This window comes from Gymnoscopelus braueri, assembly GCF_963280865.1.
Source record: "Gymnoscopelus braueri genome assembly, chromosome: 22".
Taxonomy (NCBI): Eukaryota; Metazoa; Chordata; class Actinopteri; order Myctophiformes; family Myctophidae; genus Gymnoscopelus; species Gymnoscopelus braueri.
This window is the reverse complement of record NC_137624.1, coordinates 42,820,595-42,847,122: the sequence shown is the minus strand read 5'-3', so window position 1 is coordinate 42,847,122 and position 26,528 is coordinate 42,820,595. Positions and strand designations below refer to the sequence as shown.

Here is a 26,528-nt window from a genome sequence, read left to right as displayed (position 1 = left end):
ATACATGTTGTTTACATATTTATGTTTGTTTTCGTAGTATTAATAGTATTTTTCCATTCGTGTGTTTTCTGTTTACAGTTAAATAACCTACTACAACTTCTGCTACTACAGCACATCTACAAGTGTTACCGTTAGCACCTATTTTAAGGAGAACTAGTATGCGTAGTTTCTCTGGGGCTGGCAGGGGTAGCAAATACTGTACCAAGTGGTAGTTTAGTTTAGAACCATGTGTGTTTATGTGTGAATGTGTGTGTGTTAATAAATTACCAAAAAGGCAGTATCGGTGTTATTGTTGATGTTGTTGTAGTCGAGTGATTTACACCTATCTATCTATGTGCATCGTCCCTGGACCGAAGGGTAGATTTGGAGTTATAAGATTGAGCTCTAGATATCGGTACAGTTATTTAACACAGCCAGCCCGTGCAACGAGGAAAGTGCGGAGATTTGGTGTTGGTCAAAATAACGGAGGTAGCCATTCGCGTGTGGAGTGGCTAGCCTACATTAGCGAGACGTCGAAGACTTTGACAACGTCTGTGTGGCCCTGGAGGTTCGGTACCACAGGTCCTGTTACCAACAGTACACCAGAATCTTGTCAAGGTCTATGGAAACCACAGATGAAGAAGAGTGAGTTATTACATTGAATTATTTGCTCACATTGCACATTTATTGATGAGAGTATATTTAACCCACTGCGACCGGGAACGCATCTGTGTAACCACTTAAAACACTATTTTATACTGGCTATTCAAAAACAGCAGATATACAAGCTCATAGAGCTCTATGAGCTGCTATTTTATAAAAATTACGTTTTTTTTTTGCAAATCTTTGAATGTATGTATTTTTTTTATAAACAAACATTTGTAACTCAAATCTTGGATTCTGGGGGATTCTACAAATGTCTTCTAAATCCTAACAGTTTTTTTTTTTTTTTAACTTATGTTGCTATAATATCAGTGGTTCTCAAACTTTTTTTTTCAGAAGCAAAGATTTGAGTTGAAAATGTATATATATATTCAAAGATCTGCACACATTTTCATGATTTTTCTAAAATAGCAGTTCTACAAGCTCTGCGAGTGCCGCGCTACGAGCTTGTAGATCTGCTATTTTTGAATAACCAAAGAAATCCAAAAATTACACACGGATGCGTTCCCGGTCTCTATGGGTTAAACTAAATCGTGCTCATCTTTCCCTATAACGTTATGTTGCAGGCAGGATAAATTGAAGAGGAGGAGGACCCGTGAATTGGCCCAGCTGGTTTTACCCTGCCCTACCAAGAGCAACATCTCTGAGCTGGTTTGTGTTGAGACGTTATCAGCAGATAAACTGTTAGACAGGCCGCCTCAGCCATCGGGCACAGAAACTACAACCGAGTCAACTGAGGTAAGCCAAGCTGAAAGTGACAGTGAACACACACACACACACACACACACACACACACACACACACACACACACACACACACACACACACACACACACACACACACAGCAAGTATAACATCTGGACAGAAAACTACAGAGCACACAAAGACACTGTATTGTGCATTGGTTCTCAAAGTGGGTTCCGGGGACCCCCAGGGGTCCCTGAGGGAGCTCCAGGGGGTCCCCAGCTGAATGATGAATAGTTAGGAACCAAATGGACCCTTACGGGTCTGTAACTCTGAGAGTGTACGAATGGAACCAAATGAACGGGTCCATTTGGTTCCATTTGTACACTCTCAGAGTTACAATAATATTGATTTTACAATGTAAATTGGGGTCCCAGAGATATAAATGCCATTAAATGGGGGTCCGTAGCGCTAATGCATGTCAAACTGGGGGGTCCTTCAAATTAAAATGGTTGAGAATCACTGCTAGAGCCTTAAAAATCTTCTCTTATTATGCGGGTCCCTGGCATATCTTATCAAATGGGGGTCCGCGGGCGAATAAGTGTCAATTTGGGGGTCCTTGACGTGAAAACGTTTGAGAACCACTGGTATAGTGCAGGATTGATATTGAAGAGGCTTCTATGTGACTCTCCCGGTATGACATGTCCGTGGCCTCCCACACTAGAGGCTAAGGGATTTTCTTTGGTTAAAATAAGTGTTAAATAGCTCTACATTCTGATAGTACTCATTGCTATAGAGTTTTTGTTTAGTAACAGGAGTCTCCGTGTCTCTCCAGCTCTTTATTAATCTGCCTGCCAAAAACGTTTATAAACGTTTTGTTAAAAAAAAAAAAAAAAAAATTAGGAACCAGGAGATCAGAATCAGAATCAGAATCAGTTTTATTGTCACATCACAGGTTTACAAGGTGAAAAAGTGGGTGAAATTCGTTTTTGTACATCATTCCCATCGCAACGTTAATTCCATAGAAAGAAGAGGGGGGGGGGAGGAGAAGAGGGGTGGGGGGCAAGTCGGAAGGAGATCAAAACAAGAGAACAACAGAACAACAGAAGGCCAGACAAGTTATCTACATATTTACAAAGTACCTGAGATAAATAACATTTTCCAAAAAGTTGCTGCTCCAGTTCACTTCAATGTTAAAAAATAAACGGAGAAATAAATACAATTTTTCCTATGTTTTACCATGTAAACTGCTGGCTTCTTCTTCTTCTTTCGTATATCATCAGATGGCCAACTCAGTGTCCTGCAGCCACGCCCTCGTCTCTGGTCCTAAGTCGAAAAGACCAGCTTCTGAGGGTGGGCTGTATAGGGGGCAGCCGGTGATAATGTGCTCGGCAGTCTGTTCAGGCTCGCCACACTCGCATGCCGCACTGTCCGTTAGGCCCCACTTCTTCATAGAAGATTTGAAGCGCCCGACTCCAGTGCGCAGACGGTTCAGCGAGGTCCATAGATGGCGTGGCATGTCTTCTCCTTTTACACCTCCTCCTGGGTCCTGGATGTATCGCTGGATACGGGAGGGCCCAGCTGTCTCCCATGACCGTTTCCACGATGCTGCCAGCCAGGCGTCTCTGGACAAGTCCTCAGGGATAGACTGTAGCATCTCTTGTGCTGCCTTCTTGTAGGGATGGCGAGACTTGAGCCTGCCTGATGGTGCCGGTGTTGTTGTGGCTTTGTGCAGGATGTGCCTGTCGTATTTCTGGGCCTTTCTTGCCAGGGCGAGGGTAGCCGCATCCCGTCGGAGACTGGCTGGGGCGATTCCAGCTAGGACTGGCAGGTAGGACACAGGGGTGGGTTTCAGACAACCAGTTACTGTCCGGAGAGCGCTGTTGATGACAGTGTCAACCTTGTTGACGTGGGGGCTTCTGCTCCAGACAGGGGCGCAGTATTCTGCTACGGGCAGGACCAGGGCTTGCGTAGATATGCGTAGGGTCTGGGGGGAAGCTCCCCAAGTTGAACCTGCTAGGCGTCGAATGAGCGAGACCCTTGCTGTTGTTTTGGCCTTCACTTCATCCAAATGTTGCTTGTAGGAGAGTGTTCGGTCCAAGCATACGCCGAGGTACTTGGGGGCTTGCTGGAACTCCAGGCGGTGGTTGCCAACATGCACATCCAGTTCCCTTCTTGCTTCCCGGTTGTAGAGGTGGTAAGCTGCAGACACTGTTTTGCCCATGCTGAGCTGAAGATGCCACTTCTGGAGGTAGTTTGCCAGGATGCCCATGTCTCGGTTGAGGCCATCTTCCATCGCCTTCCATGTTGGACGTCGAAGCATGATAGCCAGGTCGTCCGCATAGCCGTACTTAGTGGATGTTGTATCTGGCAGGTCATGAATGTAGATGTTAAACAACATTGGTGAGAGGACGGAGCCTTGCGGGACGCCGTTCCTCAGCCTTCTGAGCCTACTGATCTGGCCATCGCTGGTCTGTAGGATGAAGCTCCGGTTGGATATCATCTCCATGATGAACCTCACCATATGCCGGTCCGGGATTGTCCTCAGCAGTTTCAGATGTAGTCCACGGTGCCACACGGTGTCGTAGGCGGCTGTCAGGTCCAGGAATACAACTCCGGCTTTCTCATTGTCCTGAAAGCTGTCCTCTATGTCCTGAGTGAGTAGCGTAACCTGGTCCACTGTTGACCTGCCTCTGCGAAAGCCGGCTTGTTCCGGGGGGAGTTGTGGGTCCACCACTGGCTCGATACGGCTGTGTATAAGCCTCTCCAGGATCTTATATGGGACGCAGAGCAGAGAGATGGGCCTATAGGACTTCGGGTCTTCGGGGGGTTTGTTTGGCTTTGGCAAGGCTATGACGGAGGCACGGCGCCAGGTCTTTGGAATCTTGGACCTCCGGAAGCACGATGAGAAGAACGAGCAAAGCCAGTGGGATGTTCTTTCACTTTGGTGTATGACAAACTCTGGATGGATATTGTCTCGACCTGGTGACTTGCCCGGCTTCAGTTTTTTCATTGCTGCCCTTAGTTCCGCTGTCGTGAAGTCTCCCGAAAGGTTAGCATCCACGTTGGCTGCCCTGGAGAGAGATGACACCTCACACGATGTCAGACGAGTGAAGTGTTTGTCTGCCTCAGGGAAGCGGCCATTTTTTAGGAGCTGGGAAGCAATGGCGTCGGCTGACACTGGACACCTACGGGGTGTTGTTTTTCTCCCTGAGAGCAGGTTGATTGTCTGCCATGCCTTCCGGCTGGAGTGGGTGAAGTCGATAGATTCCACTACTTCAGTCCACCTAGCCCTTCGGGTGTTGTCCAGCTTCTGCAGTAGAGTTGTTGCTGTTGCGTCCATTTCTCCCCTGGAGCTCGCCTGCTGGTGTTGACGCAGCAGGTAGCTGCACTCCTCGTCCCAGCCAGGGATATAGTTCTTATTGAATCCACGTGGGATGTTGTGCTTTGCTGCCCTTAGGAGGACTTCACAGTAGGCGGTGTATGCAGCATCAACATCGGCTGCTTCTGGGTCCGGGAGACCAGCAGTTCTTCTCTCCGTTTCAGCCATAAACATCTGCCAGTTCGCTTTCCTGAAGTTCCATCTCCTGACCGGTTTGCCAGCTACTGGCTGTACCAGTGATGGTACTTTGATGACTGATGGTCGATGGTGTGACCGAGGGAACCTGTCCAGGACATGTCTCTCCGGTTTCAGGTCGTTATTACGACATACAGCAAAGGCAAGGTCTGGATTGGTGTACGAGTTCCAGCATGCAGAGAAGAAGCTCGGGGGCTCTGTTGGGTCGAATAGCAGCAGTGCTTCAGTGTTAGAAGCCCACTCACTCAGTACCTCACCATCTTGTGATGTGTTGTTGTAACCCCAGTCCGTATGTTGGCAATTGAAGTCACCAGCATAGATGGCAGGAGCTGTCACAGATGGAAGTGATGTTATAGTAAGCGCTGTTGGTGGGGGCTTGTATACATTCACAACAGATGTTTCTTGGATTTTGGTGACCAGCCACTCCATGTTGCAGCCAGGTGGGGATTGACTGGTGGCTGACCAGCTCAGTCCTTCCCTGACAAAGGTTGCTATTCCATGCTTCTTGCTGCGGATGGATCCAGCAAGGAGGAACCCGGGCAGCTTGAGGTTGTCGTCTGAAACCCAGTGTGTCTCTTGAAGGAGAACAGTTGCCACTTTGTTGGCATCGGCGAGATGTCTGATGACTTCGCGTTTGGCGATGGTCAGGCCCTCGACATTGAGTTGGAGCACCGACAGACCTTGGTTTTCGACAGTGGGGGTGTCTGCCTGTCCGAAAGAGGATGTTCTCTGCCTTGGTCTTGGCCTTGGCTTGTACCTTGGTCTGCCAGCTCGATGATTCTTTGGCGACATTAGTTTCGTGAGTTGGTCTCTCACCATTTCTCACTACTCACAGGGAAGGCCACGTGAAGGCTGTCATCTTCTCCCCCTAGAGAACTCAGCCTGGATACAGATTAAACAAGTGAAATTGGAAGTGATGACACAGCAGACACACAAGTGGAACTGGAACACTATAAAAAATGAAGATGATAAATGGGTACTCTCTCCTGATTGGCTAAAATGATGTCACCTACCTGAAAATCTATTTTCTGTTTATTAACACCTGGAACCCCTTTACGTAACTATACCTTTCAAGCCGGGAACCCCTTTTGGGGTTCTTGTTGCTATGTACAGTATATAGCAACATATTCTTTTTGTAATTTTTGAATAAATATTTGAAGTTTTTCAGAAAATAGGTTAAATAGGTTAAAGAGCTGGAGAGACCGAGAGCCCCCTGTTACTGAACACACACTCTATAGCAGGGGTCTTTAACCTTTTCAGGCCAGGGACCCCCAAACTGATGGGGAGATGGAGCAGGGACCCCCTACCTCGTAGGGTAGGGGGGGCTACCACATATATTGTATATTTATGTATACAATTGTGTTTTATATTGCCTGCTCCTATATGCACCTGCCCCAGTAGGTGTGCAAAATAAAAATTCTCTACAAAATATGTATAAACATAGCATGTTATTGTGCATTGTGCCTCCATTTATCTGTTTGCTATGGATTCATGTTATGTTTAAAGACGATTTGACATTTTGGGGGGATTTTTTTATTTATTTTATTTTTTCAAACAAAAATATTGTTTAATCAAACAACAATTTCGCGGACCCCCTGCAGTACCTCCGCGGACCCCCTAGGGGTCGCGGACCCCCTGTTGAAGACCTCTGCTCTATAGCAATGATTACTATCAGAATATAGTGCTTTAAAGGTTCTATGCCATTCATTTTCACTTTTTTAATTTTTCATGTTTTTTGGGGGGGTTTTATGACCTCAATTGCACCCAAAAAACCTGAACTTTGAACATTCAGTGGATTTTCTGTGGTCTGGGGTTTTCTGAATGATTAGGCTGAAAAGTAATCTGTGATTGGCCCTTGGACTGTGAGGTCACGGTCCATTATTCCCGCCCACTCTCCTCCTCGCCCCTCCCCTCCGCGCGCCTCCCCTCCCCTCCCCTATCCTTTCCTTTGGGGGGGGGGGGGGGGAGCAGAGGCAATGATTGACAGGCAAAATCCCTCAACAGTGACACCCGCAGGCAAAGATTTCTTTTTTCATTGCAGTTGAAAAGGCTTTAGAAATGTGAGAGAAAAACACCTGCAATGGCTCACTAGAGTGGAATTTTCAGTTAAAACTTTATATACACGTTTGAAGGACCATGACAAAGACTTTTAATGTATTGTAAAACTGAATGTCATGAAACCTTTAACAAAAATCTTTTTGTTTTAACCTGTGTCTAAATCTGTAGTGCCAGTTGAACTGTACAATGTAATTGCCTGGATTATAGGTGCAACAGAGGAACCAACACTAGCCTGTTTATGTTGATACTCCTGATGATGTGAACCGAAGAAGATCTGCTATTTTAGAAAAATGTGTGCAAATCGTTGAATATATATATTTTTTTTAACTCAAATCTTTGCTTCTGGGGGATTCTACAAATGTCTTCTAAATCCTAACAGGTTTCTTTTTGAAAAAAACGTATGTTGCTATAATATCAGTGGTTCTCAAACTTTTTTCTTGTCAAGGACCACCCAAAATGATATGTATTTGGCCGCGGACCCCCGTCTCAAAACATTTAGTTCCAGGGACCCCCCAGAAGCAAATGTTTCAGTTAAAAAATGTTCGCTTTAAAAGAAAATATATTCAAAGATTTGTGTGTGTGTGTGTGTGTGTGTAAAGCAGATGTCCATCAGTGTTGGCTGTGTGTCCAGTCACGGCATGTCCCCTCAGTGCCACATCTTCACCCTGGAGGACAACCGCACTGAGGCAGGCTGTGAGTGACCCCCTCCCCACACACACACAGAGATACATTTATATCTAGTTATAAATACTCACACACTCATTTTGTGTCTACTCTCAGAGTGCTTTCCCACTGCAGGGCCTAAAACAAATCATTGAATATATATATATATATATACGCTTCATGGGGTGTGTAATTGATAGAAAATTAGTAATTTTTTGGGTGAACTATTCCTTTAAGCCCTCGGCTGGGTTGAGCTGAGCACGGTTAGCCAACCAGAGCCAAACCGTGTGCATGTTAATATTAACCATGATCTGAACATGAAGTGCAATGGAAAAGGGCCTTTAATAGTATTAATGAATTATAATAGGATCACAGTTTTACTGAACAGAGATGTCAGTTAAGCCAATTACTTAAGTCACTATTTGACTTTACGCAGTGGAATCTAAATTAGTTTCCAGGATTTTCAATAGACTAGGTATTGGAAACATTGGTTAGTGCTGTTTGGATTTGTAGATCAGTTACACAATTCATACTTTGTCCACAACCCTTTTTTAGAAGTGAGACTATAAGTGTGAATTTGTAACAGACAATATAAAACCTGAAAACGCCGGCGATCGTTACAAAACAAATCAATAAATAGGGGAATTAATCTGATCCACACATAGAGTTGATCTCTGCTGACGTTACCTCTTCTCTCCTCCTCCTAGATCTCTCACTCCTCCCTGTGTGTAAAGAGGAGGTTTCCCCTGAACATCAGGAGAGGAGCCCCAGTCTGGTCCAGGAGGAACCAGAACCTCCACAGATTAAAGAGGAACAGGAAGAGGAACTACTTCAAAGACCAGAGGAGGCTGCTGGCTCAACGTTGACATTACTAGCAGTGAAAAGTGAAGCTGATGAAGAAAACAGAGACACAGAGCCTATAGCCAGCACCTCAACTGAACACATGAAAACACAAGCTGATGTAGAGAACTGTGGAACATCACAACCAACTAGTGACCAGCTCCTCTCTTCACACTGTTCTGAATCTGACACTGAAGACAGTGATGACTGGGAGGAGACCACTGCGGTCACGCTGGCCGCACTTCAGAGAGAGACGGTCGCACTAGCCGTGCTTCAAAAATTGCTGCGCAACTACGTGGCCTTTTACGGTTAGGCGAACTGATGGTGCGTTCAATGAAATCGTAAATCCCAACCACTTCAATATATACATGTAAAAATGTAATAAAACTCTATCTAAAAAAATCTAAAAACATTGTTTGTGTCTAATGTTCTCGTCTGTGATTATTACCAAAATGTTTTACTGCACAAATTATTAATAATAAAATATTGAAATATAACAGTTCAATGTAATTTTTGGGAAAATCTAAAAACAAAGTTATCAACCAGCAACTAAATGTTATTGTGCCAATGTGTGTCCTTTACAATATGTGATTATTACCAAAATATTTTACGGTACCGATTAATAATAATAAATTATTGAAATATTACAGAATCCCATCCATTTACATGTAATCTTTCGAAACATCATTAAAAATTATAGTTATCATTCAACAACTATATATTAATGTGCCCAAGTGTCTCCTGCACACCAGGGATGATTATCGATATGTTTTACAGCAGCAATTATTAATAATAAATTATGGAAATATTACAGAATCCCATCCATTTCAATGTTATTTTTTCGAAAAATCATAAAAAAATCAAAAAACATAGTTATCACCCAAGGACTAAATATGAATGTGCCCAAGTGTCTCCTGCACACCAGGGATCATTATAAATATGTTTTACAGCAGCAATTATTATTAATAAAGTATTGAAATATTACAGAATCCCATCCATTTCAAGGAATCTTTCGAAAAATCATAAAAAATTCTAAAAACATAGTTATCACCCAAGGACTAAATAGTAATGTGCCCCATAGTCTCCTGCACACCAGGGATGATTATCAATATGTTTTACAGCAGCAATTATTAATAATAAATTATTGAAATATTACAGAATCCCATCCATTTCAATGTTATCTTTCAAAAAAAAATAAAAAATTAAAAAAACATAGTTATCACCCAAGGACTAAATATTAATGTGCCCCATGGTCTCTTGCACACCAGGGATCATTATCAATATGTTTTACAGCAGCAATTATTAATAATAAAGTATTGAAATATTACAGAATCCCATCCATTTCCATGTTATCTTTCAAAAAATCATAAAAAAATCAAAAAACATAGTTATCACCCAAGGACTAAATAGTTTTATTTCCCATGGTCTCCTGGGTCGGGGGATCTTAGTATAATTTGAAATTCAATTCCGATTCACTTTTCAAATAATTATTTTACTGATTTTCCTTTCAGAAACCAAATTAAATATTGCTCCATTTTTCAAATAATCACTTCCAAATTAAACCTCAGATTATACTAAGATCCCAAGGGTGTGGGGGTATCTTAGTATAATCTGATATTCAATTCAAATTCACATCTGAAAAGTCTATTTAACTGATTTTCCTTTTAGAATCTAAATTAAACATTGCTTCATTTTTCCAATTTTCTAGCCCACAAAAAAATCAGGAAAATGCTCCATTTTTCTGATATTGTGCTTAGTATTTTGGCGTCTTTTGATTTGGGACTGACACTGAAAAAAGCTCAAAATAGGGTTTTTTTCAATTTTTTCATCCCAGAATAAAAATCAAAGAATGTCTTAATTTTTTCAATTTTCTAGCCCACCCAAAAATCAGGAAAAGGCTCAATTTTTCTGATATTCTGATTAGTATTTTGTCATCTTTTGATTTGGGACTGACAAAGGAAAACATCTTTATTTGTCTTTGTTTTTCAAAATGTCAGTCATCTTTTAATCTACATTTTTCATCAAAACAAAGATGTCACGTGACCACGTGTTACATCACATGGTCTTTGTCCTTCAAAGTAAAAGTTGTAGTCTAACATGTAAGCAATAGGATCTACAGACAGTCATTAACACCACATCTAATGACTGTATGATGTTGTTTTTAATGCCTTTTCTGTCTTTTTTTTTAGATCAAAGCTACGGCTCACAAAAGTATGTTGCAAGACTACCAAACCTTTCTGGGACATAAAACCGTAAATCCCTTACAACTATATACTTGTGGTGTGGAAGCTCCACCAGCAGGGGTCATCCACTTTCCCCTTGTGCCTCCCAACTTCACAGCACCTTAGTAGTTTTACTGAGGTGCTGTCAACCTAACAACCTTTTTGTTCTTCTATACAAATATTTTCTTTCACATCAGGATTTAAAGGACGAGTTCACCCATTTTCAACCTGTCTTCATATAATTGTTCCTCAATAATGCTCATGATAATATGGCACCCATCGAGAAAAAAATAATCGATGGGGAATCCAAGATAATAGAAACTACAGGCTTTCTATTCCTGTTAGCACGCTATAATGGAAACCATTGTTCTCGCGTTAATAAAAACAAATATATACAATTTTAAATATTGAAGGGAAAAAAATCCTTTCTGTTGAACTGATAATCGGCTGATTCTTTGACCAGATCCGAGAGCCGCTATGAGAAGTAAGTAAAATCGATATGTAAGGCTTAGGCTGTGAAAACCAACTAGGCTGATGAGTTGTCTGATGCTTATCTAAGAGTTAATGTCGCTCGGTTTCACTGATGAACTCCCTTAGGACTTTGATGTTTGTCCTGGACGTTTTGGTTATCTCCATATATGGAGTTCCAGTAGGGGTTCTCTGATGTCAGTGCTAGGTATGTTAGGTATCTCCATGATAATCGTCTAGGAGAGATTCTATGATGTGTTGGAGATTTCAGCTATTTAAACAACAGACAAATTGTGCAATGACATAATTTGTCGTGCGTCCGTCCATTGTATTGGTGAAATTAAGAGCAGACAAGACTGTTAAAATTAAGTGTATTTATTAATCAAGCAGTAAGTTAAAAGTTAGAGAAATGTACTTAACAGAGATCTCTGGGCTCACACTAGCTTTCCTTATCAGCAACACATTGCATCGAGGTCACCTCACTAAGTCTGAGCCCTCTTATCTGTCCCTAGAGCCCCTATATACTGAAATGTGGGATGGTCTTCAGGTTGGTTCGCCACCTGACTCAGCATTTGTCTTCAAACAATGGGGGGGGGGGGGGATTTCTCTCCAACCTGCATCTTTCTAAGATTAGGGAAGGACAGAAAGGAACAGAAACCACAAATGCATACACATGTACAGACAGATGACCTCTCATCACTTGGCCATCTGACAGTTTTGTCTTCTTTATTGGGACAGCAATTAAACAATAGTAATTAAAGCAATCGCATATTCTTATAATACCAACTAGTATTAACTAAAGCTTTAAAGGGATATCAATTGCCATCAGATGTCAGACTTGGGGAGGTTAATTGTCTCCATCTATGGGAATCTCCATTTGGGAAGGTTGTGATCAAATAGGTCACTAAAGTCGGGACTGAATAGGTCATTCATCCCATTAGGTTTCTGGGCACCTTGCCATGATCCACCTTGCGGTGTTATCCATCTATGGCTAATGCTGGCAAGTGTGCCCTGAACGTTCTTTATACTTTCACTGGTAGATGCGTTTCTGAAGTGTCCATAGCCCTCCTATGAGACACAGACTGAGAAGAAAAAAATCACACAATTTTAGCAGGAGCATTAGTGAGGATCTATGAAGATAGGTTGAAAATGGGTGAAGTCGTTCTTTAATGATCATTAGACTAATAACCCATTACCCATTATCAATAAGTAACCCACCTATATCCCAAACTCCCTCCCCAGTCAGAGTTCATAGTTTTATTGAATGTAGAATTATGTGCAGGATGTCATTTGTATATGTGAGGGAACTTAATTTACTGTCTTTCCCTATGGGACTGACCGTGGGTAGCTACCTGGGATGTAAGTTGGGGCTTGATCAACCCCGGCTGGGTCACCTGGGCGAGGGTTCATGTTGCGAGACCCGAAACACCCTATGACCCCAGGCTACAACACTGATGATACATCCCAGGTGCATCCATGTGATGTATTCTTTATTGTATGTACTTAATTTAGGAGAGAATATCTCAACTGTTCTTGGCTAATATGACCCCAGGGAACAACTTAGGAACTGTGACTAATTCTCTATCCGGAATGAAATACCCGAAAATGACCACGCTCTTTTTTAAAATGACCATAACCGGTGCACTACTTCCAACATGGCTCTATCTGCTAAACCTTTGGAGCTACAGATTTACTGAGGTGTTCAAAATGTTCAGAATACTTATGATTAGGGAAACATAGTAAAGTGTAAAATGTATAATTTGATATTTGACAGAACAGCTAAAAGAAACGTATTACTGTCCAGGGCCATAAGGATATTTTTGCGCAAATCAATCTAAGAGCACCACATTTGTCCCAGATGTAACCCAGGGCATGCTCTAATGATTTAGCAAGAGCGCCCGAGCCAGCAACCTTCAGGGTCATCATAGTGGCCAAATCCAATATGACCGCCACCTGACAAAGTTTTTGGCTATAACGTTTGAACCACATTTTCAGCTATGAATGCAAACTTGGTGTCTAAATCATGTTTTTTGACAATTAAAAACATGTTTGAATGCTTATCTTTATGATTTAATCTATCTAGAGGACACTAATTTGATTATCACAAATATGGCTACTATGTTCTGAAACAACCAATGTATCTTACGATGTAATTTCATTGAAACAAGAATGATTTAACAGTAGAACTAATTCCTATGATGATAGACCTACAGCTAGAGCTAATACAGTATGTTCAACAATGCTCAGCATAAAGTGTAATACTATATAGTATTACTATTCTATACACCATTGACTAGTATGATATCATACGGTACTAGTCACTAGCCACTGTCAGGATTCATCTACTCTGCTGTGGCCACCACGGCTCTTGCCGGCGTACAGTATATGATGATGACCATATACTCCAATCTTTGGACATGGAAAGTTGATCTTTTCAGGCTCCAAAGTAAGGGTGACCAGAGATTCTTTGAGATACCTGCACTCCTTTTCCCATAGTCAGGGAAGGCTGATGTTGGTCAAATGGTAACCAGGTCCCTTGAGAACTTCCTCCCACCCAAGCTGCACTGATTCAGCATGTCCGAACCTGGGAACCTTACTGGACCCATCTCGCAGATGCCAGTAAAGCTTGCGCCATCCTCCTCCACTGTGGCTGCAAAAGTCATGTAGTGGACACAGCAAATGCTGCAAAACTGGAGTCTGCTGCATCTCGATATTTAGATGTTGTGTGATTAGGACATTAAAAACAATCATCACCCGAGGAATCAAAAGGACTGAGCACATGCAACTGTGTGTGTGTGTGTGTGTGTGTGTGTGTGTGTGTGTGTGCGTGTGCGTGCGTGTGCGCGCGTGTGCGTGTGGTGCAGTATGTATCAGTTATCGCAGAGCTGTTCTGTTGTTGTAACACCAAGACACATTCCTAGCAACGATTTGTTGTTTAGCAATTCACTTTTCAGATTCTAATTTGAACATATTGTTCAAATTCCATACACCTTTGACTATTATGATAGTATTCACTTTATGCTGAGCATTGATGTTATGGTTTGCTGACCAGCTGCTGCTGGAAGTGCCAACTGCACCCACTAAAGTTACCAGGGGTGACCGGGCCTTTGCCGTGGCTGCCCCCTCTGGAATGACTTTCCTTTACGCATCAAAGCAGCCCAGTCATCTTTACTAAAGACTAATTTTTTGTCCTTGGCATTCAGTAACAACTAAAGCAGCCTTACCTTCCTCTATTGGCGCTAATGTTTGTTTGTCTGTGCTTACTCATCGTTTACTATTTTTTTGCTTTGTTTTGCTTTTTACCTGTACAGCACTTTGGTTGACCTGGTCATGTTAAATGTGCTATATAAATAAACCTTGATTTGATTTGATTTGATTTTTAAAAGGGCGTGGTCATTTTCGGGTATTTCGTCCCGAATAGAGAATTAGTCACAGTTCCTAAGTTGTTCCCTGGGGTCATATTAGCCAAGAACAGTTGAGATATTCTCTCCTAAATGAAGTGCACACATATCTTAGCCAGGTCCTAGAAAGTGAATGACCCCTGCTGGTGGAGCTTCCACACCACAAGTATATAGATGTAAGGAGTTTACGGTTTTATGTCCCAGAAAGGTTTTAGTAGTCTTGCAACATACTTTTGTGAGATGTAGCTTTGATCTAAAAAAAATGACAGAAAATGCATTAAAAAACACATCATACAGTAATTACATGTGGTGTTAATGACTGTCTGTAGATCCTATTGATTACATGTTAGACTACAACTTTTACTTTGAAGGACAAAGACCATGTGCTTTGACCCATGGTCACATGGCTTCTTTGTTTTGATGAAAAAGGTAGACTAAAAGATGACTGACATTTTGAATAATAACCATTCCAGGCTTTTGGATTCCAGATGAATTAAGAAAAACAAAGACAAATAAAGAGCTTTTTCCTTTGTCAGTCCCAAATCAAAAAATGCCAAAATACTAATCAGAATATCAGAAAAATTGAGCATTTTCCTGATTTTTTGGTGGGCTAGAAAATTGGATAAATGAAGCCATTATTTGATTTTTGGTCTGGGATGAAAAAACGCCAAAACCTTTTTTAAGAGCTTTTTTTCAGTGTCAGTCCCAAATCAAAAAAAGCCAAAATACTAATGAGAATATCATAAAAATGGGCCATTTTCCAGATTTTAAGGGAAAAAAGAAAAGTTTCAAAATGAAGCAATGTTTTATTTAGGATCTGAAACGAAAATCAGTAAAATATACTTTTCAGACGCTTATTCCAATTGAAAAACAAATAATAAATAAGATGCCCTGACTCCAAAAGCCCGGGGGATCTTAGTATAATCTGAGGTTTAATTTGGAAGTGATTATTTGAAAAATGGAGCAATATTTAATTTGGTTTCTGAAAGGAAAATCAGTAAAATTATTGTTTAAAAAGTGAATTAGAATTGAATTTCAAATTATACTAAGATCCCCCGACCCAGGAGACCATGGGAAATAAATCTATTTAGTCCTTGGGTGATAACTATGTTATTAGATTTTTTTATGATTTTTTGAAAGATAACATTGAAATGGATGGGATTCTGTAATATTTCAATAATTTATTATTAATAATTGCTGCTGTAAAACATATTGATAATCATCCCTGGTGTGCAAGAGACCATGGGAAATAAAACTATTTAGTCCTTGGGTGATAACTATGTTTTTAGATTTTTTTATGATTTTTTGAAAGATAACATTGAAATGGATGGGATTCTGTAATATTTCAATAATTTATTATTAATAATTGCTGCTGTAAAACATATTGATAATCATCCCTGGTGTGCAGGAGACCAAGGGAAATAAAACTATTTAGTCCTTGGGTGATAACTATGTTTTTTGATTTTTTTATGATTTTTTGAAAGATAACATTGAAATGGATGGGATTCTGTAATATTTCAATAATTTATTATTAATAATTGCTGCTGTAAAACATATTGATAATGATCCCTGGTGTGCAAGAGACCATGGGGCACATTAATATTTAGTCCTTGGGTGATAACTATGTTTTTTGAATTTTTTAATATTTTTTGAAAGATAACATTGAAATGGATGGGATTCTGTAATATTTCAATCATTTATTATTAATAATTGCTGCTGTAAAACTTATTGATAATCATCCCTGGTGTGCAGGAGGGTCGGGGGATCTTAGTATAATTTGAAATTCAATTCTAATTCACTTTTTAAACAATAATTTTACTGATTTTCCTTTCAGAAACCAAATTAAATATTGCTCCATTTTTCAAATATTTACTTCCAAATTAAACCTCAGATTATACTAAGATCCCCCGGGCTTTTGGAGTCAGGGCATCTTATTTATTATTTGTTTTTCAATTGGAATAAGCGTCTGAAAAGTATATTTTACTGATTTTCGTTTCAGATCCTAAATAAAACATTGCTTCATTTTGAAACTTTTCTTTTTTCCCTTAAAATCTGGAAAATGGCCCATTTTTATGATATTCTCATTAGTATTTTGGCTTTTTTTTATTTGGGACTGACACTGAAAAAAAGCTCTTAAAAAAGGTTTTGGCGTTTTTTCATCCCAGACCAAAAATCTAATAATGGCTTCATTTATCCAATTTTCTAGCCCACCAAAAAATCAGGAAAATGCTCCATTTTTCTGATATTCTGATTAGTATTTTGGCATTTTTTGATTTGGGACTGACAAAGGAAAAAGCTCTTTATTTGTCTTTTTTTTTCTTAATTCATCTGGAATCCAAAAGCCTGGAATGGTTATTATTCAAAATGTCAGTCATCTTTTAGTCTACCTTTTTCATCAAAACAAAGAAGCCATGTGACCATGGGTCAAAGCACATGGTCTTTGTCCTTCAAAGTAAAAGTTGTAGTCTAACATGTAATCAATAGGATCTACAGACAGTCATTAACACCACATGTAATTACTGTATGATGTGTTTTTTAATGCATTTTCTGTCATTTTTTTTAGATCAAAGCTACATCTCACAAAAGTATGTTGCAAGACTACTAAAACCTTTCTGGGACATAAAACCGTAAACTCCTTACATCTATATACTTGTGGTGTGGAAGCTCCACCAGCAGGGGTCATTCACTTTCTAGGACCTGGCTAAGATATGTGTGCACTTCATTTAGGAGAGAATATCTCAACTGTTCTTGGCTAATATGACCCCAGGGAACAACTTAGGAACTGTGACTAATTCTCTATTCGGGACGAAATACCCGAAAATGACCACGCCCTTTTAAAAATCAAATCAAATCAAATCAAGGTTTATTTATATAGCACATTTAACATGACCAGGTCAACCAAAGTGCTGTACAGGTAAAAAGCAAAACAAAGCAAAAAAATAGTAAACAATGAGTAAGCACAGACAAACAAACATTAGCGCCAATAGAGGAAGGTAAGGCTGCTTTAGTTGTTACTGAATGCCAAGGACAAAAAATTTGTCTTTAGTAAAGATGACTGGGCTGCTTTGATGCGTAAAGGAAAGTCATTCCAGAGGGGGCAGCCACGGCAAAGGCCCGGTCACCCCTGGTAACTTTAGTGGGTGCAGTTGGCACTTCCAGCAGCAGCTGGTCAGCAAACCATAACATCAATGCTCAGCATAAAGTGAATACTATCATAATAGTCAAAGGTGTATGGAATTTGAACAATATGTTCAAATTAGAATCTGAAAAGTTAATTGCTAAACAACAAATCGTTGCTAGGAATGTGTCTTGGTGTTACAACAACAGAACAGCTCTGCGATAACTGATACATACTGCACCACACACACACACGCACACGCGCGCACACGCACGCACACACACACACACACACACACACACACACACACACACACACACACACACACACACACACACACACACACACACACACACAGTTGCATGTGCTCAGTCCTTTTGATTCCTCGGGTGATGATTGTTTTTAATGTCCTAATCACACAACATCTAAATATCGAGATGCAGCAGACTCCAGTTTTGCAGCATTTGCTGTGTCCACTACATGACTTTTGCAGCCACAGTGGAGGAGGATGGCGCAAGCTTTACTGGCATCTGCGAGATGGGTCCAGTAAGGTTCCCAGGTTCGGACATGCTGAATCAGTGCAGCTTGGGTGGGAGGAAGTTCTCAAGGGACCTGGTTACCATTTGACCAACATCAGCCTTCCCTGACTATGGGAAAAGGAGTGCAGGTATCTCAAAGAAACTCTGGTCACCCTTACTTTGGAGCCTGAAAAGATCAACTTTCCATGTCCAAAGATTGGAGTATATGGTCATCATCATATACTGTATGCCGGCAAGAGCCGTGGTGGCCACAGCAGAGTAGATGAATCCTGACAGTGGCTAGTGACTAGTACCGTATGATATCATACTAGTCAATGGTGTATAGAATAGTAATACTATATAGTATTACACTTTATGCTGAGCATTGTTGAACATACTGTATTAGCTCTAGCTGTAGGTCTATCATCATAGGAATTAGTTCTACTGTTAAATCATTCTTGTTTCAATGAAATTACATCGTAAGATACATTGGTTGTTTCAGAACATAGTAGCCATATTTGTGATAATCAAATTAGTGTCCTCTAGATAGATTAAATCATAAAGATAAGCATTCAAACATGTTTTTAATTGTCAAAAAACATGATTTAGACACCAAGTTTACATAGCTGAAAATGTGGTTCAAACATTATAGCCAAAAACTTTGTCAGGTGGTGGTCATATTGGATTTAGCCACTATGATGACCCTGAAGGTTGCTGGCTCGGGCGCTCTTGCTAAATCATTAGAGCATGCCCTGGGTTACATCTGGGACAAATGTGGTGCTCTTAGATTGATTTGCGCAAAAATATCCTTATGGCCCTGGACAGTAATACGTTTCTTTTAGCTGTTCTGTCAAATATCAAATTAGAAATTTTACACTTTACTATGTTTCCCTAATCATAAGTATTCTGAACATTTTGAACACCTCAGTAAATCTGTAGCTCCAGAGCCATGTTGGAAGTAGTGCACCGGTTATGGTCATTTAAAAAAAGAGCGTGGTCATTTTCGGGTATTTCATTCCGGATAGAGAATTAGTCACAGTTCCTAAGTTGTTCCCTGGGGTCATATTAGCCAAGAACAGTTGAGATATTAAGTACATACACTAAAGAATACATCACATGGATGCACCTGGGATGTATCATCAGTGTTGTAGCCTGGGGTCATAGGGTGTTTCGGGTCTCGCAACATGAACCCTCGCCCAGGTGACCCAGCCGGGGTTGATCAAGCCCCAACTTACATCCCAGGTAGCTACCCACGGTCAGTCCTACTTTTTACTGTCTTTCCTAGGGAAAGACAGTAAATTAAGTTCCCTCACATATACAAATGACATCCTGCACATAATTCTACATTCAATAAAACTATGAACTCTGACTGGGGAGGGAGTTTGGGATATAGGTGGGTTACTTATTGATAATGGGTAATGGGTTATTAGTCTAATGATCATTAAAGAACGACTTCACCCATTTTCAACCTATCTTCATAGATCCTCACTAATGCTCATGCTAAAATTGTGTGATTTTTTCCTTCTCAGTCTGTGTCTCATAGGAGGGCTATGGACACTTCAGAAACGCATCTACCAGTGAAAGTATAAAGAACGTTCAGGGCATACTTGCCAGCATTAGCCATAGATGGATAACACCGCAAGATCATGGCAAGGTGCCCAGAAACCTAATGGGATGAATGACCTATTCAGTCCCGACTTTAGTGACCTATTTGATCACAACCTTCCCAAATGGAGATTCCCATAGATGGAGACAATTAACCTCCCCAAGTCTGACATCTGATGGCAATTGATATCCCTTTAAAGCTTTAGTTAATACTAGTTGGTATTATAAGAATATGCGATTGCTTTAATTACTATTGTTTAATTGCTGTCCCAATAAAGAAGACAAAACTGTCAGATGGCCCGGCCGTTGAAGTGATGAGAGGTCATCTGTCTGTACATGTGTATGCATTTGTGGTTTCTGTTCCTTTCTGTCCTTCCCTAATCTTAGAAAGATGCAGGTTGGAGAGAAATCCCCCCCCCCCCCCATTGTTTGAAGACAAATGCTGAGTCAGGTGGCGAACCAACCTGAAGACCATCCCACATTTCAGTATATAGGGGCTCTAGGGACAGATAAGAGGGCTCAGACTTAGTGAGGTGACCTCGATGCAATTTGTTGCTGATAAGGAAAGCTAGTGTGAGCCCAGAGATCTCTGTTAAGTACATTTCTCTAACTTTTAACTTACTGCTTGATTAATTAATACACTTAATTTTAACAGTCTTGTCTGCTCTTAATTTCACCAATACAATGGACGGACGCACGACAAATTATGTCATTGCACAATTTGTCTGTTGTTTAAATGTGCTGAAATCTCCAACACATCATAGAATCTCTCCTAGACGATTATCATGGAGATACCTAACATACCTAGCGCTGACATCAGAGAACCCCTACTGGAACTCCATATATGGAGATAACCAAAACGTCCAGGACAAACATCAAAGTCCTAAGGGAGTTCATCAGGACTGACATCATGGCTAAGGGAGTTCATCAGTGAAACCGAGCGACATTAACTCTTAGATAAGCATCAGACAACTCATCAGCCTAGTTGGTTTTCACAGCCTAAGCCTTACATATCGATTTTACTTACTTCTCATAGCGGCTCTCGGATCTGGTCAAAGAATCAGCCGATTATCAGTTCAACAGAAAGGATTTTTTTCCCTTCAATATTTAAAATTGTATATATTTGTTTTTATTAACGCGAGAACAATGGTTTCCATTATAGCGTGCTAACAGGAATAGAAAGCCTGTAGCCTGTAATTATCTTGGATTCCCCATCGATTATTTTTTTCTCGATGGGTGCCATATTATCATGAGCATTATTGAGGAACAATTATATGAAGACAGGTTGAAAATGGGTGAACTCGTCCTTTAAATCCTGATGTGAAAGAAAATATTTGTATAGAAGAACAAAAAGGTTGTTAGGTTGACAGCACCTCAGTAAAACTACTAAGGTGCTGTGAAGTTGGGAGGCACAAGGGGAAAGTGAATGACCCCTGCTGGTGGAGCTTCCACACCACAAGTATATAGTTGTAAGGGATTTACGGTTTTATGTCCCAGAAAGGTTTGGTAGTCTTGCAACATACTTTTGTGAGCCGTAGCTTTGATCTAAAAAAAAAGACAGAAAAGGCATTAAAAACAACATCATACAGTCATTAGATGTGGTGTTAATGACTGTCTGTAGATCCTATTGCTTACATGTTAGACTACAACTTTTACTTTGAAGGACAAAGACCATGTGATGTAACACGTGGTCACGTGACATCTTTGTTTTGATGAAAAATGTAGATTAAAAGATGACTGACATTTTGAAAAACAAAGACAAATAAAGATGTTTTCCTTTGTCAGTCCCAAATCAAAAGATGACAAAATACTAATCAGAATATCAGAAAAATGGAGCATTTTCCTGATTTTTGGGTGGGCTAGAAAATTGAAAAAATGAAGACATTCTTTGATTTTTATTCTGGGATGAAAAAACTGAAAAAAAACCTATTTTGAGCTTTTCTCAGTGTCAGTCCCAAATCAAAAGACGCCAAAATACTAAGCACAATATCAGAAAAATGGAGCATTTTCCTGATTTTTTTGTGGGCTAGAAAATTGGAAAAATGAAGCAATGTTTAATTTAGATTCTAAAAGGAAAATCAGTAAAATAGACTTTTCAGATGTGAATTTGAATTGAATATAATATATCAGATTATACTAAGATACCCCCAACTGACCTTGGGATCTTAGTATAATCTGAGGTTTAATTTGGAAGTGATTATTTGAAAAATGGAGCAATATTTAATTTGGTTTCTGAAAGGAAAATCAGTAAAATAATTATTTGAAAAGTGAATCGGAATTGAATTTCAAATTATACTAAGATCCCCCGACCCAGGAGACCATGGGAAATAAATCTATTTAGTCCTTGGGTGATAACTATGTTATTAGATTTTTTTATGATTTTTTGAAAGATAACATTGAGACCATGGGAAATAAAACTATTTAGTCCTTGGGTGATAACTATGTTTTTAGAATTTTTTATGATTTTTTGAAAGATAACATTGAAATGGATGGGATTCTGTAATATTTCAATAATTTATTATTAATAATTGCTGCTGTAAAACATATTGATAATCATCCCTGGTGTGCAGGAGACCAAGGGAAATAAAACTATTTAGTCCTTGGGTGATAACTATGTTTTTTGAATTTTTTATGATTTTTTGAAAGATAACATGGAAATGGATGGGATTCTGTAATATTTCAATAATTTATTATTAATAATTGCTGCTGTAAAACATATTGATAATGATCCCTGGTGTGCAAGAGACCATGGGGCACATTAATATTTAGTCCTTGGGTGATAACTATGTTTTTTGAATTTTTTTATATTTTTTGAAAGATAACATTGAAATGGATGGGATTCTGTAATATTTCAATCATTTATTATTAATAATTGCTGCTGTAAAACATATTGATAATCATCCCTGGTGTGCAGGAGACCATGGGAAATAAATCTATTTAGTCCTTGGGTGATAACTATGTTATTAGAATTGTTTATGATTTTTTGAAAGATAACATTGAAATGGATGGGATTCTGTAATATTTCAATAATTTATTATTAATAATTGCTGCTGTAAAACATATTGATAATCATCCCTGGTGTGCAGGAGGGTCGGGGGATCTTAGTATAATTTGAAATTCAATTCCGATTCACTTTTCAAATAATTATTTTACTGATTTTCCTTTCAGAAACCAAATTAAATATTGCTCCATTTTTCAAATAATCACTTCCAAATTAAACCTCAGATTATACTAAGATCCCCCGGGCTTTTGGAGTCAGGGCATCTTATTTATTATTTGTTTTTCAATTGGAATAAGCGTCTGAAAAGTATATTTTACTGATTTTCGTTTCAGATCCTAAATAAAACATTGCTTCATTTTGAAACTTTTCTTTTTTCCCTTAAAATCTGGAAAATGGCCCATTTTTATGATATTCTCATTAGTATTTTGGCTTTTTTTGATTTGGGACTGACACTGAAAAAAAGCTCTTAAAAAAGGTTTTGGCGTTTTTTCATCCCAGACCAAAAATCCAATAATGGCTTCATTTATCCAATTTTCTAGCCCACCAAAAAATCAGGAAAATGCTCAATTTTTCTGATATTCTGATTAGTATTTTGGCATTTTTTGATTTGGGACTGACAAAGGAAAAAGCTCTTTATTTGTCTTTGTTTTACTTAATTCATCTGGAATCCAAAAGCCTGGAATGGTTATTATTCAAAATGTCAGTCATCTTTTAGTCTACCTTTTTCATCAAAACAAAGAAGCCATGTGACCATGGGTCAAAGCACATGGTCTTTGTCCTTCAAAGTAAAAGTTGTAGTCTAACATGTAATCAATAGGATCTACAGACAGTCATTAACACCACATGTAATTACTGTATGATGTGTTTTTTAATGCATTTTCTGTCATTTTTTTTAGATCAAAGCTACATCTCACAAAAGTATGTTGCAAGACTACTAAAACCTTTCTGGGACATAAAACCGTAAACTCCTTACATCTATATACTTGTGGTGTGGAACCTCCACCAGCAGGGGTCATTCACTTTCTAGGACCTGGCTAAGATATGTGTGCACTTCATTTAGGAGAGAATATCTCAACTGTTCTTGGCTAATATGACCCCAGGGAACAACTTAGGAACTGTGACTAATTCTCTATTCGGGACGAAATACCCGAAAATGACCACGCCCTTTTAAAAATCAAATCAAATCAAATCAAGGTTTATTTATATAGCACATTTAACATGACCAGGTCAACCAAAGTGCTGTACAGGTAAAAAGCAAAACAAAGCAAAAAAATAGTAAACAATGAGTAAGCACAGACAAACAAACATTAGCGCCAATAGAGGAAGGTAAGGCTGCTTTAGTTGTTACTGAATGCCAAGGACAAAAAATTAGTCTTTAGTAAAGATGACTGGGCTGCTTTGATGCGTAAAGGAAAGTCATTCCAGAGGGGGCAGCCACGGCAAAGGCCCGGTCACCCCTGGTAACTTTAGTGGGTGCAGTTGGCACTTCCAGCAGCAGCTGGTCAGCAAACCATAACATCAATGCTCAGCATAAAGTGAATACTATCATAATAGTCAAAGGTGTATGGAATTTGAACAATATGTTCAAATTAGAATCTGAAAAGTGAATTGCTAAACAACAAATCGTTGCTAGGAATGTGTCTTGGTGTTACTACAAGAACAGAACAGCTCTGCGATAACTGATACATACTGCACCACACACACACACGCGCACACGCACACGCACACGCACACGCACACGCACACACACACACACACACACACACACACACACACACAGTTGCATGTGCTCAGTCCTTTTGATTCCTCGGGTGATGATTGTTTTTAATGTCCTAATCACACAACATCTATATATCGAGATGCAGCAGACTCCAGTTTTGCAGCATTTGCTGTGTCCACTACATGACTTTTGCAGCCACAGTGGAGGAGGATGGCGCAAGCTTTACTGGCATCTGCGAGATGGGTCCAGTAAGGTTCCCAGGTTCGGACATGCTGAATCAGTGCAGCTTGGGTGGGAGGAAGTTCTCAAGGGACCTGGTTACCATTTGACCAACATCAGCCTTCCCTGACTGGAAAAAGGAGTGCAGGTATCTCAAAGAAACTCTGGTCACCCTTACTTTGGAGCCTGAAAAGATCAACTTTCCATGTCCAAAGATTGGAGTATATGGTCATCATCATATACTGTACGCCGGCAAGAGCCGTGGTGGTCACAGCAGAGTAGATGAATCCTGACAGTGGCTAGTGACTAGTACCGTATGATATCATACTAGTCAATGGTGTATAGAATAGTAATACTATATAGTATTACACTTTATGCTGAGCATTGTTGAACATACTGTATTAGCTCTAGCTGTAGGCCTATCATCATAGGAATTAGTTCTACTGTTAAATCATTCTTGTTTCAATGAAATTACATCGTAAGATACATTGGTTGTTTCAGAACATAGTAGCCATATTTGTGATAATCAAATGAGTGTCCTCTTGATAGATTAAATCATAAAGATAAGCATTCAAACATGTTTTTAATTGTCAAAAAACATGATTTAGACACCCAAGTTTGCATTCATAGCTGAAAATGTGGTTCAAACGTTATAGCCAAAAACTTTGTCAGGTGGCGGTCATATTGGATTTGGCCACTATGATGACCCTGAAGGTTGCTGGCTCGGGCGCTCTTTTTCTTTTTTTTAAAATAATTTTTATCCCATGATTTTGTAACCCATATTTTTTCACCCAGTGCCAATTGCCTATGTAATCCTGGGCGCTACTCTCCCTCTGCCAGCCTAGGGAGAGCCCAAGCTGAAGCTCATGCCTCCTTCAATGCATGAGGAGCAAGCAGGCCGCTTCTTATCACCTGACAGGGGGGAGGTTCCCTGGTTAGACGTAGCGCGTGGAAGGAACACGTTATTCCAACCAGTTCCTTTCCCCTCCATCAGGCGCCCTGGCTGACCAGGGGGAGGCAGTATAGTGACCAGGATTACTGCATGTTTTTGTGAGAGTATTAACTACCCTAGGAGACACGGGGAGAACATACAAACTCCACACAGAAAGGCCCTTTCACCAACCCCACCTAGGGTATGGGCACTGATGACGCGGAGGAGAGAACACGCCCCCAGCGCCCACAGCGTCCCCGGCGGGAATTGAACCCAGGACCTTCTAGCTGTGAGGCGACAGCGCTACCGACTGCGCCACCGTGCCCCTGGCTCGGGCGCTCTTGCTAAATCATTAGAGCATGCCCTGGGTTACATCTGGGACAAATGTGGTGCTCTTAGATTGATTTGCGCAAAAATATCCTTATGGCCCTGGACAGTAATACGTTTCTTTTAGCTGTTCTGTCAAATATCAAATTATACATTTTACACTTTACTATGTTTCCCTAATCATAAGTATTCTGAACATTTTGAACACCTCAGTAAATCTGTAGCTCCAAAGGTTTAGCAGATAGAGCCATGTTGGAAGTAGTGCACCGGTTATGGTCATTTAAAAAAAGAGCGTGGTCATTTTCGGGTATTTCATTCCGGATAGAGAATTAGTCACAGTTCCTAAGTTGTTCCCTGGGGTCATATTAGCCAAGAACAGTTGAGATATTCTCTCCTAAATTAAGTACATACAATAAAGAATACATCACATGGATGCACCTGGGATGTATCATCAGTGTTGTAGCCTGGGGTCATAGGGTGTTTCGGGTCTCGCAACATGAACCCTCGCCCAGGTGACCCAGCCGGGGTTGATC

The 26,528-nt window shown here is 40.1% G+C and overlaps 1 protein-coding gene across 1 annotated transcript in view; it reads left to right on the top strand.

Annotated features, from left to right (window-relative positions):
• Nucleotides 1–535: 535 nt before the first annotated feature.
• LOC308077936 (uncharacterized protein) overlaps nt 536–26,528 on the top strand; it is a 196,499-nt gene continuing 170,506 nt past the window's right edge. The window contains exons 1-2 of the mRNA XM_080418950.1: nt 536–624; nt 1,209–1,380. Of these exons, the coding sequence (XP_080275076.1) occupies nt 602–624; nt 1,209–1,380 (195 nt within the window). The 5' untranslated portion in view covers nt 536–601. The remainder of the gene's footprint in view (nt 625–1,208; nt 1,381–26,528) is intronic.